This window comes from Rhea americana, unplaced genomic scaffold (assembly GCF_003343005.1).
Source record: "Rhea americana isolate MKP2758 unplaced genomic scaffold, rheAme1 scaffold_86, whole genome shotgun sequence".
NCBI lineage: Eukaryota > Metazoa > Chordata > Aves > Rheiformes > Rheidae > Rhea > Rhea americana.
The window spans coordinates 2047624-2060665 of record NW_028187044.1 but is presented as its reverse complement, the minus strand read 5'-3'; the positions used below and the strand labels follow the sequence as shown (position 1 = coordinate 2060665).

Below are 13042 nucleotides of genomic sequence, written 5' to 3'. Positions count from 1 at the left end.
TAAAGGGGGGGAAGAGATGGAAAACCAATTACTATCATTAAACTAAAAGCAAAACTGCTTCCAAATCTACATATGGAATTCAACCTAGGCCTTCACTGGAATTAACCAGTTAAAGGAGTCAAATCAAACYGCTCAGAAATACATCCACACGGATTCTAGAAATAATTTAAAGAAGCCAGACACTGAATGCAATTCCCAAAGTAAAATAAACCAACAGACCTGGATATCCCTCCTGACCCCCGCTATTGTAGTTAAAAGCTAAAAACAACTCTCACAACTACAGTAATAGCAAACATGCAAATCATTCTGGAAACACAGGAYGTCTTTTCACACCAAATTACCATAATAATTTGACTTGCACTGTGACTTGGAGCTGGTATAGTGCTTAACAATGATCAACAGTGCTCTGTAGCACCTAAACCATAATTTTAAAAATCATCTAAGCTCCTTCCTTTGAATTCTACACCTATCTGATACTGAAGTATCCCACACAAATTAAGTAACTTTCAACTCAAAGAAACTAGTTTGATAAAAAGTTCCAACTCCTCCTACTTATCATATGATAATTTTGTATCTTTTGATGCTATTTGCATATCAAATAATCTTATGAAACTAAGTACAAAAGTATCTGGAATGCTTTTACTTAGGCAATGCTCTCTGGGGCCTTCTAGGTATCCTAAAAGCACTTTGCATACATACCCCACCAGATTCTCAAACCTAAACTAAATGGAAAACAACATCTTTTGTTAATATCAACTGAGCCATGAGTAGCTTGGTAAGCAGTGACACTAATGAAGACTTTTCTGCTGACCCTCTCTTWTATAGATTTTGCAACACCTAAAAAAAAGCAGTAATCATACTGATTTCTTTTCAGTATGGAAAAATATAACGCCTTTTCTCCTCTACCCAACCATCTTCAAGGCATTTAATATCTTGGAGCSCATTTATCAGACTTGGTTAAAATCAGAAAGAAGTTCAAAGACTAACTAGAAGCAACACCATAGTAACAGCAGAAGCCTAATTTCTTACAGAAAACAACCCAGTTTTATTTTAGGCCTGACAGTAATTCTGCAAAAGATTTTTCAAGTCCACACGGGACTCTGCCTTTGAGGATTTTGATGTAATCTTAGCTGGCTAAAAAAGTTGACCCTATTAAGGGTATTGCAGAGATATAAAGAAAGAAGGAAAAAAAAAGAGGGGGGAAGCGGTGGTGTAGTCTGCTCATCAAAAGCAAATAGAGCACTAGATATTCTGATAAACAAAAGCTATTTTATTATACACAAAGACTGCAGGAATCTCATTTTGCTCACTGAAAGGAAAATGAGTGCATGACATATGCTTAGTTATACATCAGAACTGACTTACAAAGCAAAATGTTAGCTGTAACACACACAACAACACAATAACTGCTACTATGATTTAAATCAAGAATACAATAGTTCTTGATTACYGCTTAAGAGATATATAGTAAAGAAGGACATAAGCGGATAAAAACAAACACGTTAAACAGGACAGCTATTTTTAGTTTCTCTGAGGGGTACGTTTTGGGGCAATCATGCCATCCTATTTCTGCTAAACTACATTAAGATAAGCAAATGTTTAATTTTAGTCAGAACGTTTTTCCAATTTTTTTGTGCTTGCTGCTTTCTGTAATTTTATTGTCATTGGCCAAAAAGAAACATAGTATAGCAAATATTAATATATGCCTAAGTTGTCCCAGTTGAACAGCTGGGCAATGAAACATTGAGTTTGAGTGTGAACACAAGTTCACARTATATTAGAAATCTTACTGACCATTCACACCACTAAACACCACAACAGGGTCTTTAGAAAAAGAAGAGACAAACTGGTAGCAGTTATTTCTGGAAGTATAATATTTTCCCCAAAATGAAGGGCTTTTGTCATAACTGAAGCTTAGAGTTCTTTCTGGTTAAGGTTTATGCTTCCTTTTGATTAGCTCCAATTTCCCTTGGACACAGCTCTGCATTGATTAACATAGTCAAGTAATTAAGTCACTCTCCTTTAGTATCAAAAGCTCCTCTTTACTAGAGTCATCCTGTATTCTGGCTACTGAAATGACATGGGTACTGTTTCAGACCAACAGGTTTTATATCTAGTAAGTCTAATCAGTATTTTTAGCCCTTAGCATTCTGGCAGACTGCAGCTGGGAGGCTCAGGAGTGAGAGGCCTTTGCCTCACTGGGCTGCTACACAGACACGTAAGAATTTTAGATTGCAACTGAAAAAGTAGAGGTTTTAACTAGAACTGAAAGCTTCACCAAAAATCTCAAGGCTCACAGAAGTTATGAAGCACCTCCATTAAAACAAATAAATAGATAAAGCAGCCTACGAAAAGAGTTTAGGAACATAAGAGCATCTTCATGAAGATTTCTGCAGGCAAGCCTATCAAACAACACAGAAGAAACATAATATAAATAAATACCACACCACCCCAAAACTTGCTTATTCTACCACTTCTACTGAAAAGTCCCTTTCAGGATTCATGCCTGCTGATATTTGGAGTTAACAGGGCAGCTTACACTTCAGTAAACTAACTTGGGAGATTTCAAAGGGCCTAGGATTCTTGTTTCCAATTGCTGGGAAAGATTTTCCTCCCATATTGATACTGTAACATAGGAGATCGTCTCACTAAATCCTCAAAGAGAAAAAAGGCACATAGCTTTGAACTCCAGAAAGCATATGCCATGCCTTCAAGTCCTTTGAATGATCTTTACTAACCACATCTCAACATGTTAATCTGACCTTCAGTTAGGGTTTTTCTGTTTGTTTTTTCACAGGGGGACATAAAAGTCATTGAGTTATGTTCTTTGGGTGATCCTACTTTTTCATCATTATCTAAACAAAAATGCGAGATTGCTTGTCCACATCTTCTCAAGGAGATATTTTAAACACAAAGACTTTGAAGTCTTCCAATCGTCTTATTCCTTGAGATACGGGCATTAGTCAGCCACCAGCACTGACTGCTTTACAGTCTCTTCATTAATTGGTAGTTCCTCAGAAAAAATAATCAAAATTACATGAAAATCTGAAGTGAGATACAGATTACCACCAAGGGAATAAATYCACATGGCCAATAGTGTTTCTATAAACTAAAATAGGAAAGGAAGAACAAATTTGCCTAATAACTTTGAGAGCTGGAAATCAGAGRGGTAATCTAGTACCTAACTTGTCAACCTGGAACTGGTACACTGGATTTTTATCTGTAGGTCTATATTAGTACTAAGAAGAATAACATAAGATTAACTAGGGTAGAATTACCACCTTTCAGCACTGTTTGTAATTTTAGGAAATAAAATTATTTTGCAAGATAAACTTCAAAAAAAACCTTTGAGATTAAATCGAACATCTGGATTCTCCACGGATGCAGAAGTGGCTTTTCTTCAGTATGTAAAGAAGATGCCTCACAGCAGTGTCATACACCCCAACTTCAGGTTTAGATCCAGAAGCATTTATTAAATTCTCAAGAGACAGAATAATTCATTACTATATATTGAAGGACTTTAACAGGGATGTTCTGAGCTGTCATGATACTCAAGATTGTGAAAGGTCTGAGAGAAAACAACAAAAAACRTGTCAGAGGCTTAGAAAATTTTAGGGCAACAGACCTTCATAATCTATGTTACACTGATTGAGACTGTGCAATGAGTCAGGGAATAAAGTTCAAGTTACCACTGGATTTTCAGAAAGAGAATGCAAGTCGAATCTCACTGGGTACGATGTAACAAAACAGGAACCGAGTGYGCAAAGGAGATACAAAAATGAAAAGTGTACCTCAAAGAGGGTACTGAGAGCCAGTTCTTACCTGAGAACTGGATAACCACATTTAAGAAACTAACAAACACACATATTTACACCTATTTGTGCCACACGAATCTTAGGAAAACATTTCACAGAATTTTGAGATACCTAAGAGTATAATAATCCCTTTGGTGAATGYAGTGTGGAATACAAACAGTAGGTATTTTCAGACTCCAGAGAACTGCAGCTGAAAGGATTATTTGATGGATTAGCATCTCAGCTGCACTGATTGTGTAAGGGATTTTTTTTYCCTTGGAATAATGATCTGAACAAATGCAGACTAGTCAGAGAGGGGAGCATGGATGGAACACTGCAGAAGTGGTCCTGCAAGATAAATCCATTTTCCAGAGACTGGAACTCAAGTATCTTGACAGAACTAAAAAAATCTTCAGAACAAATGCAAGTTTGTTGTTTACAAACAGAATCTTCCCATATAAAATTGTTATCAACTTAGTCCTTTTAAAACTCACCAAAAACATTAGCAAATATATACACCTTTGACTAAAACGTCTAACAGATAACCCTGTTTTTTTGTTTTTGTTTRTTTGTTTGTTTAGGGAAAGCTGTAACTAGAACAGCAGGCACAAACATTCTTTCTGGGAAATTTATTTCTTGATTATAGTAGAAGCAGCTATTTGAAGGAAAAACAGCTTTCCAGTGTTCACAAGGCTACAGTTGAATACTCCTCTTTCCTCACTGCAATGAAGCACTTCTTACCAAAATCTTAAGATTATAATAATTTCAGTGAATGGATAAAAGCTCCTCTGTGGCTTCTTGATTCAGAGTAGAAGGTCAAAAGGCTCCCTAGAAGCCATCTGAAATACTTATTCCTACATACAAAGCTCTTTAATACTAAACTTCCTCAAAAAGAAAAAGCTGAAAGAAACCCTTCAAAGTTGTTCCCTTTCCACTTCGCTAACAACATACCTGGACCTCAATCAAATTCATCACAAGGAACCCGCAGATCATCAGGAGACAGCCTAGTTTTTCAAAATCACTCGCACACCAGAATTTACTCATCAAATACTGYCTAAACAATTATATATTTAACCTACATAGAAGATAGAAACATCTGCTTTGCAGCTGAAAACTGGAAGTAAAAGTGATTCAATGTGCAGAAAGCCAGCCATCACTTAAAGGAAGCATGAGCATGGTGTTTCTGGGATCCCAACAGCCTCTCCCCCTTGTGCCCGGCATCAGCAGCTAAGACTGGACTGGACAAAGTTCCAGTCTGTTTACAAACATGTTCAACAGCACAGAACAAAAGATATATTTCAGCTCTGTAAGTGACTTTTAAATAGATATTTCTAACAYGAACTGTGAAATTTCAACCAAAAATGTTTGCACTCAGCTCAGTAATTTTAGGTTGATGTGCAGCTTTTGTGGAAAGATCTCTGCCTTCTAGGGAGAGCTATTACGCACCCAACATGACAAAAGGGAAGAATCTTATTTTCAGAAAGAAAGCTCTCTACCTGTGGCATGAGATCAAAGGGTATAAAGTATTTTTAAAGACAATTATGGAACACCAGACAAGACTGCAGCAGAAATAAACAGAGTTAACTTTTAGATTTCCAAACCAGTAACATTGATCAGACTCTTACGGTAAACTTAGGCAAAAAATAATAATAATAATAAATAATCAACTAAATATAAATTTTAAATATGTATCCCRGAAGAGTTCTCCTTACCTGCATTAGTACTGAGCTGGCTATCCTGGGGACAGTTTTCACTGCCCTCAGAGGTTGACTGTAGCGAGGAAGATGGTGCAGTTCTACTTCGTTTTTTATTAGCTTTCCTTTCCGCTAACTGCCACTCTTCATCTTCATCCTCACTTTCGCTCAAGTCGTCAAACCCGAAGTACTTAATTTTGTAATTGGAACTTCCAGAACTTCTAGAGGCGCCTTCATCTCCCCCTCCCTCATCTTGATCATCAAACCCGAAAAACTCTAATTTGACATCCTTTTTGGATTTGGTATTGCTTGGTCGAAATCTGGTTGCAGTTTTTGTAGTAGCAATATCTGCTTTCCTCCTTAAACGTCCAGCTTCTCCCAAGTCAGTAGGGGCTGCTGTGGTAAATTCATCAATTCGCTCCATGGTATCCTGTATGGTGACATTACAAACTGATARGCATGACGGATGTAGAACAGTGTAGTCTCTAGTCCGTCCAACCGTCCCTCTAAAAGTGGTCCCACTACTTAAAGAAACTTTTCTTGCTGGGTTCAGACCATCGTTATTTGACTCATTGTTCGCTTTGGATAAAGACTGGCTAGTGCCATCCATTAGCTTGTCAAAATTTGTTGCCCCCTGTTGTTTTGCTTTGTTGGATCTACAATATGTCCTACAGTTGCTTGGCCTAGGAATAGTTTGCACAAGTTCTTCACTAATGGCTTCCTTTGGATTTTCAGTATCTTCTTTGTCACACTCCTCATCCTTGTTCTTCATCTCCAAGAGATGTTCATTGTCAAAACCTAATATATACTCTCCAGTTCTGGTGTCTTCAGTTTCATCCTCCCATTCATACAAGTGAGTTCTTAATGGCCCCTTAGTCTGAGATGTTTCTGATGGAGAGTCTGCTGCTCTTCCAATATGGGAGTCCCAAGAATCAGGCAAGTCCTTGGCTTCAATGTTGTATCCAGAAACGTCTGTAGTTTCAGCATGGGTTTTGTTACTGTCTTCAGCATTCTCACAAATGAAATGACTGTTCTTCTCATTATCTTCATTAAAGGTCTGCATTTTATCTGCAAGAAAAGACAAAGATATTAATGAAAAAGCATGGGGGGGGAGAGGAAACCCACAAATATCGCCACCATGCTTACAGGCAACTTTGGGTAGTCAGAGTATAACATAGGAAATACTTATTGCTCAATGACAGAACATGCTAAAGGGATCCTTATTCTCCTAATTTACACTCACACGCTTTCTCAGCCTTCCAGTTTAAAGTTCTTCCTATAATAAAATCTTCCTACCATCGATAGCAAAAATATGTCATCTTGAAATAAGTGTCACTTTGAAAACATATTCATCATGAAAAGATAACCAAACAGTAAATCCTAAAATACAACCAGTTATTTATACAACCTACTTAGAAGGGAGAAAAGTCTGCAACAAAATATTTTAAGTAGTCAAAACAGCATTCAGTCTGTTCCACGCACAAAGTGACATGATGAACAATTTGGGATAAAGAGCATTTTCTACAGCATTTTCTAGTTGGAAAAAGAAAACGTTTTCCTTTCTAGAGGCAGGATACGAGTATCATTTTATTCTTAGTTAAACATTCACTGCAAAAAAGAATTTTCATCTCCCCTATGCCTTTACTATTGTTTTAGGAAAAAAAAAAAAAAACAAAAACACCTCAAGAAACAGCAACTGTCCTTGCCCCAGAATGAACAAGCTAATGCTATTCTGACAACAACGAATCTTTGTTTAAGTCAAACTATTCGAACTACAAGAGAGTTGCAAATTAAAGCTTTGTAATATAAGTCCTATAGTCTCTGATTTAGTATTATCCCCAAGAAATGGCTGAAAGAATTGATTAATCATTCAATTCCTCTAGGTTTACCTATGAAGCCATACTTAATATTTGTTAGTTCCATACCTCAGGTTATTCTTGTATTTGCAGTCATCTAAAAATGTTCTTTTTTCCATCCTTCATGAATAAGATCAGCTTATAAAGGAAGAGGATCATAAAAAACAATTGCCTTCTTATGAAGCATCACAGGCTAGCGCTAGGATTCTCTATTATCAGAATACCTACTGTTCACATTTTTGAGTTAAACATGAGTAAGCTTAAGCCCAGAAAGGAATCTTCCCTAAGTGAGATCACTTTTCCTCTGCTGTGTTGTATACAAACCACTTCCTAGGATCACAGAAATTTCCTGGAAATTCCCATAGAAATTTTCCAACGAGTCTTTGGTTGGCCTTGCTTCCAGTAGTAGTTTATAGAAAGGCTTCTTTGTTTCTTGTGTGTTTTAATATAGATTCTAAGACTGCCTCACTGTGCCTGAACAGTTGATGTTTTGTGAACCCTGTTGGATTAGATAATCTCTTATGAAGCTTTCTGCAACTGCAGAGAACTRTATCTGATAACCGTGGTCTACACTAGCATGGCTTTTAACCTAAAAATTACTGTTAGGACATCATGAGCATAAGGAGGGTCTCTGCCCTGAAGGGACCAAATTCCTCTATTCATTCCACTTGTTAAAATGTCATCAAGAGGTTCCAGTCCAAACCATGGTTTTATCTATAGCCTCACTATTTCCCTGCAGTTATCCTTCCYGTTGTGTCTAAGTGCCCCATTATTTCATTTATAACATGCTTATTTCAACCTAAAATTTCAGCAAACTCCTTTGATTCTGAGCCTGTGCTGCAAGAGAAATAATGAGGTCCTGCGCGCAGGATAAGGATTCTTAAGAACAATCAGCAGGGTAGAAAGGAAATGTCCAAAGAACCTCCAAGCATAAGTAACCCTCATCTCCTGAAAGACTCCTCTACCCCACCTCTATCTTGGGCCAGAAGCACGTTTTATTTTGCAGCACACGTTCACTCACTGATCGAGAGTTCAGTTCCGATGCGAGTAACATTAAAAGGCCCCGAGGCTGCTAAAGCTTTTCCTAACTGTCTCAGGGCCCTGCCAAGAAYGGCATTTTCCATTCTGTAGCTAACAGAGCTCAGAACAAACGTAACGTACCGCTGCAGCAGATGCGAACACACTGCGCTACCCACTGTCACCCCACCACCAACCACCTGCTGCCAACAGCCCAAAACCTGGCCTGGGCTATACAGGGAACATTTAAACGGCTCCTCACTTCTAAGCCAGAMACTCACCTGTCTTGATTTAATTAAGGATTTTGATACTTGAAAAAAGTAAGCAAATTAGACTAAAGGGAAATAGCAGAGTATGGAGATCAGTAGAGGAAGAGAACAACACACTCGCGAGCAGAACGCATTTCCCCTGAAAAAAGCTACCATTTTAAACACAGGCAGCTTGCCTAYACAAAAACTGTTCTGAACACTTCCAAGCTCTGTGATAACAGYGGTCTGTCAAAAATCTAATATAACTTGCGCTATAAGCCTAATTTCCAACTGATCATTTGCTATGCATCTAGTAAAAATCAACACACTTGAAATACTCAACTCACAAATTCCTAATGGATTGTGTGGAACAAGATTAAGCTACAGATTTTACGYGAGAAAAATTCATTACAAGAGAGACAGACAGAGTTGGAACATGAACTTGCCGAAAATTTTCCTATAGGTTATTACCTATCACAGATCTTGGGGTCTGTTGTAGATGTTTAAATAGTCAGCTAGAAAAAAAAGCTCTTCACAGAATAAACAAAATGTCATATTAATTTCCCTGAAGATCAGTCCTAGCCATGATTTCCATGATGGCATCTTGATTAATCTTGTTTCAGCATCAACATGTAATAAGAGAAACTTTGTATTCCCATTTTAATTTGATATGATAGTGATGATCCAAGAGGCCCAAACAAAATTAATTTTCCCATCATCAGTCCGATAGTGTACAATGTTCTTTTACCCAAATGTCTAATAATATAATGCAACTGAAAATTATCATAGTACTTAGGCATGAAAAGCAAATTAAATTCACAAAATTCAATTTTTGGAACTTTTGCCTTATTTTGTAGCCTCACTTCTACTATTCCATAATTGAGTGCATATTTAATTAATAAAGTCCATGCAACATTTAAAATGCATACATTTAAAATATGGATGTTTGTCTAAACAATATTTTTTCCTTACTGAATTGGAAGAAGTTTCAGCATGCATATCTGAAAACGGAACACATTTCCAATCCATGGATCTTTGAGATTAAGTCACATTTCATAATAGGATGAAATCAAATATCATCTTCCTTGAGAAGGAATGAGCTACATGTGTGTATACACATTACAACAGCTATATAATTCAGGAACTTGCTTTGAGATGAAGAAAGCTGAAATTTAATGTTGCATTGTCTTAGCTTGAATCATCGTCTCTGCTCTCATCTGTACTCTCAAGCACAAAAGATGAAAAACATACCAACCCTAGATAACAGACTTAAAAGGCAAAATAAATAACTATTTTTTCATCTTATGTTGTCTGCATAARAAAATTATATATTTCTCATATACATAAATATCATTGACAAAAAAGTAAATGGAAAAAAAACTATTAAGGAACATGTCTCAAAAAAATATAATCAGCTACTCAAAGTTTTTTTTCTTTTAAACACGTGGCTACTACCACACGACAAAAAGCATTACTATGCTATGATATGTTCATGCACAATCCTTTCAAATTAAAACAAAGTTTTTAATATTTAAAAGTAGTATTATTCAGGGAATAGGTACACATTTATGTCTTTCACTTAAGATTATCTCATCCAAATTTTACTCCCTGCAATTTTCTGTTTGCAAACTTAAATGCATTGCAAAGTTATCAGTTCTAGAGCACTATTCAGCAGTTGAAACTATTTTACTTTTTCAGTTCTTGACAGGAAGTTAGTTTATCGGTGATTAAGAGCTAAAATTGACATCTACTTGCTCTTTGCAAGAAAAATAGAACCCTTCAGCATTTCCTTTTTCTTTAAGGAAAGGAATTCTAACACGCATTAAGTATTTTAATTAAAAAAGTCCAAAAACCAAATAATTAAAATTCACTTTTACTGAAAACATTCATGTCTCAGTTTATATGTCGCAGTTACATACACTGAAAAAATATTCTACAAATTGTACTAGAATATTTTAGAATGGGCTAAAATTAGCCCAATATTTGTAAGACTGAGTAAGCAATGCAGTCTCATCCAGTCTTCTGTAACCTATTATGGGAACAAAACATTCTATTCCCTTATTGCAGCAGCCTCATTTGGACAAAATAAAGCATCAGTTGAGAGATGTGTTATGACACGTACATACTTCTTCATATCTATTTTCTCCATTTCAATGTTTCTGCACTTGCTGCACTGAGGTTAGTAAATTCTTCTTTGCAGTGTGGCTCCACTCTCACCTCCACATTTCACACTTCGCCAGTCTGCCTGCTGTTCTCCTCCYGTCACTCTCCCCAGCAGTCCCAAGTACAAGATTTCCGAGCTGAGCTAGCTATTAATTCCCTCAACGCCAGTCCCCACAGCCTCTTCCTAAGAGAAGTACTAAACAAGTGCACAGGTAACTCAAAGAATTAGTGTATCTGTATGATTGTACACTCCTATCAGTCTGAGTTGCAGCACACACACATCTAGCCCTTCCAGGCCTGAATTTCTCATGTTTCTCTTTGTTTATAAGATAGAGAAATCAGTTTCTCTGCTCAACTGAGCTAACTAATACATAACAAATCCATTCCATCCTCATCAAATGGTTTTGCTGATTCTTGGTTTGGAACAAAGACTACATTTCAAACACTTCCAAAAAATTATCTTATCTAGATACACATCGTATCTGTTCTTCCCGGATACAACAGTAAGACTTTGATGTTTGACTTGGTATACTCTATGCTTTTTAAACATATGTACTTATAAGTTAGAATTTTGATTTCTGTCTCTGAAAAGGTTAAACAAGTGTTAGCAAAACATGCTGTCTTATTTCTCTCTCTTACTGAGATAGTAATTAAACATAGCATGTGAAGTCACTCAAAYTGCAGACAACTGGCAGCTAAAAACACCTACACATTCATTTTGGGCCCATCAGACACTGGAACTGTAGAAAAATCACCTGGTACTTCAAAAATCTTAGTAACTACATTAGGAAGAATGAGTTGTTCATCTCTACTAGGCAAGCAAGGCTGCTGGAAAATATTACTGGYAAACTATGTCCTGCACATAAGATAAAAAGTTTGACTTTAAAACTAGATCATTATAATGCATGAGCAGAAAACTACACAGTGACATGTAAAGAATGTTTTCATTTCATCAGTGGGTCAGTAATAGTCAACAAACTGAAGCTTCTATAGTAGAAATTACTGCAAGTCACTCAATTGCCCAGAAGTGTACATGTGTACAGTACCAGTGATTCCATTAATATTGATTAAAAAATACTATATCCAACTGTAATACCAATTACAACTGAAGCTAGCAAGAGTCCAGGAAAGATGTCAAATGCAGTTTTATTTACTGATATAGAAAGTACAAAGAAAATACAAGATCAACTACGAATGACTGGATTTCTGTAGTTCAAGAGTCATGTAATTTCTCCTCCCCATTTCAACTGCAATGGGGGCTCTTTTGGGGATCCAACACCAGGTGAAATCTCCTAAGTAATTCAAATCAGCATCATCATATAATATATAATCCACCTGAGCTTTTTTTTTTTTCTTATTAGCACAATATACCCAAGAACCATAAGAATCTTCTGTAGTCGTCACRATTTGTTTGCTCTGTTTAAGTGTCTAGAACCTAAAATTACCAGATTATGAGAACCAATCTAAATTACTGACAGGCAAATTAAGTATGACAGCTAAGAGAAAAACATACACAGATACATACACACATCTCTCGCTTTATTTTATACTCTAGTTTACGTCAGTAACAACCTAGAGATATCTTAACAACTGCTKATGAATTAAAAAGTGAAACTTCTCCTCCTCCTCCCCACGACATACATTATGAGATGTCTTCTYGCAGACCAATGTACTTGACCAAACTTCACAAAAGGTATATTAAAGTAATTACGATGATTATTCTCCTGGTCAGCTTTGTATGATGGCAATTAGAGACAAAAATTAAAGTTCATACACTGCAAGATACTCAAGTTACATGAAGCAATGATTTATATTCTTCTAGATTCATGAAGAAGTTCAGAAGACATAACTGAATTGTCAAAAATCTCATAGTTTTTCTAGTAATAAACCCTTTAAACAGTCAAAAGAAACGTGGACTTTTTACGCTGTTTATACAAATTGGATACAAAGTGAATGTTCTGTTCATTTTCTTTTTAATATTTACTTAATATAAGCAGTCACTTATTAGATAGATGCAAACAACACTGTTCCATGTATTTAACATAGCAAAATGCCTAGGGGTACTGTGATAAAGCTATAGGGGAACTGTTTATTACCTTTCATTTTTAATATCATATATAAAGGTAGAAAACAATTCTAGACTTTTTTGTTTTCAAGGACTCAAAAACAGTTTTTTTTAAGATGCGTTTTCTTTAGAAGGTACGATGCCCATCTCCTTCAGCTGGACATTCCTGATAGTCAAAACTATGTCCTGATGTCTCAGATTTCAA

General features: G+C 36.3%; 1 protein-coding gene across 3 annotated transcripts in view; it reads right to left on the bottom strand.

The window, feature by feature from the left end:
* The window catches only part of WAPL (WAPL cohesin release factor), a 73009-nt gene that overhangs the window by 44334 nt on the left and 15633 nt on the right, over positions 1–13042 (bottom strand). For all 3 annotated transcript variants that reach the window (XM_085323721.1, XM_085323722.1, XM_085323723.1), the window contains one exon: positions 5507–6556. In XM_085323721.1, the coding sequence (XP_085179847.1) occupies positions 5507–6556 (1050 nt within the window). The remainder of the gene's footprint in view (positions 1–5506; positions 6557–13042) is intronic.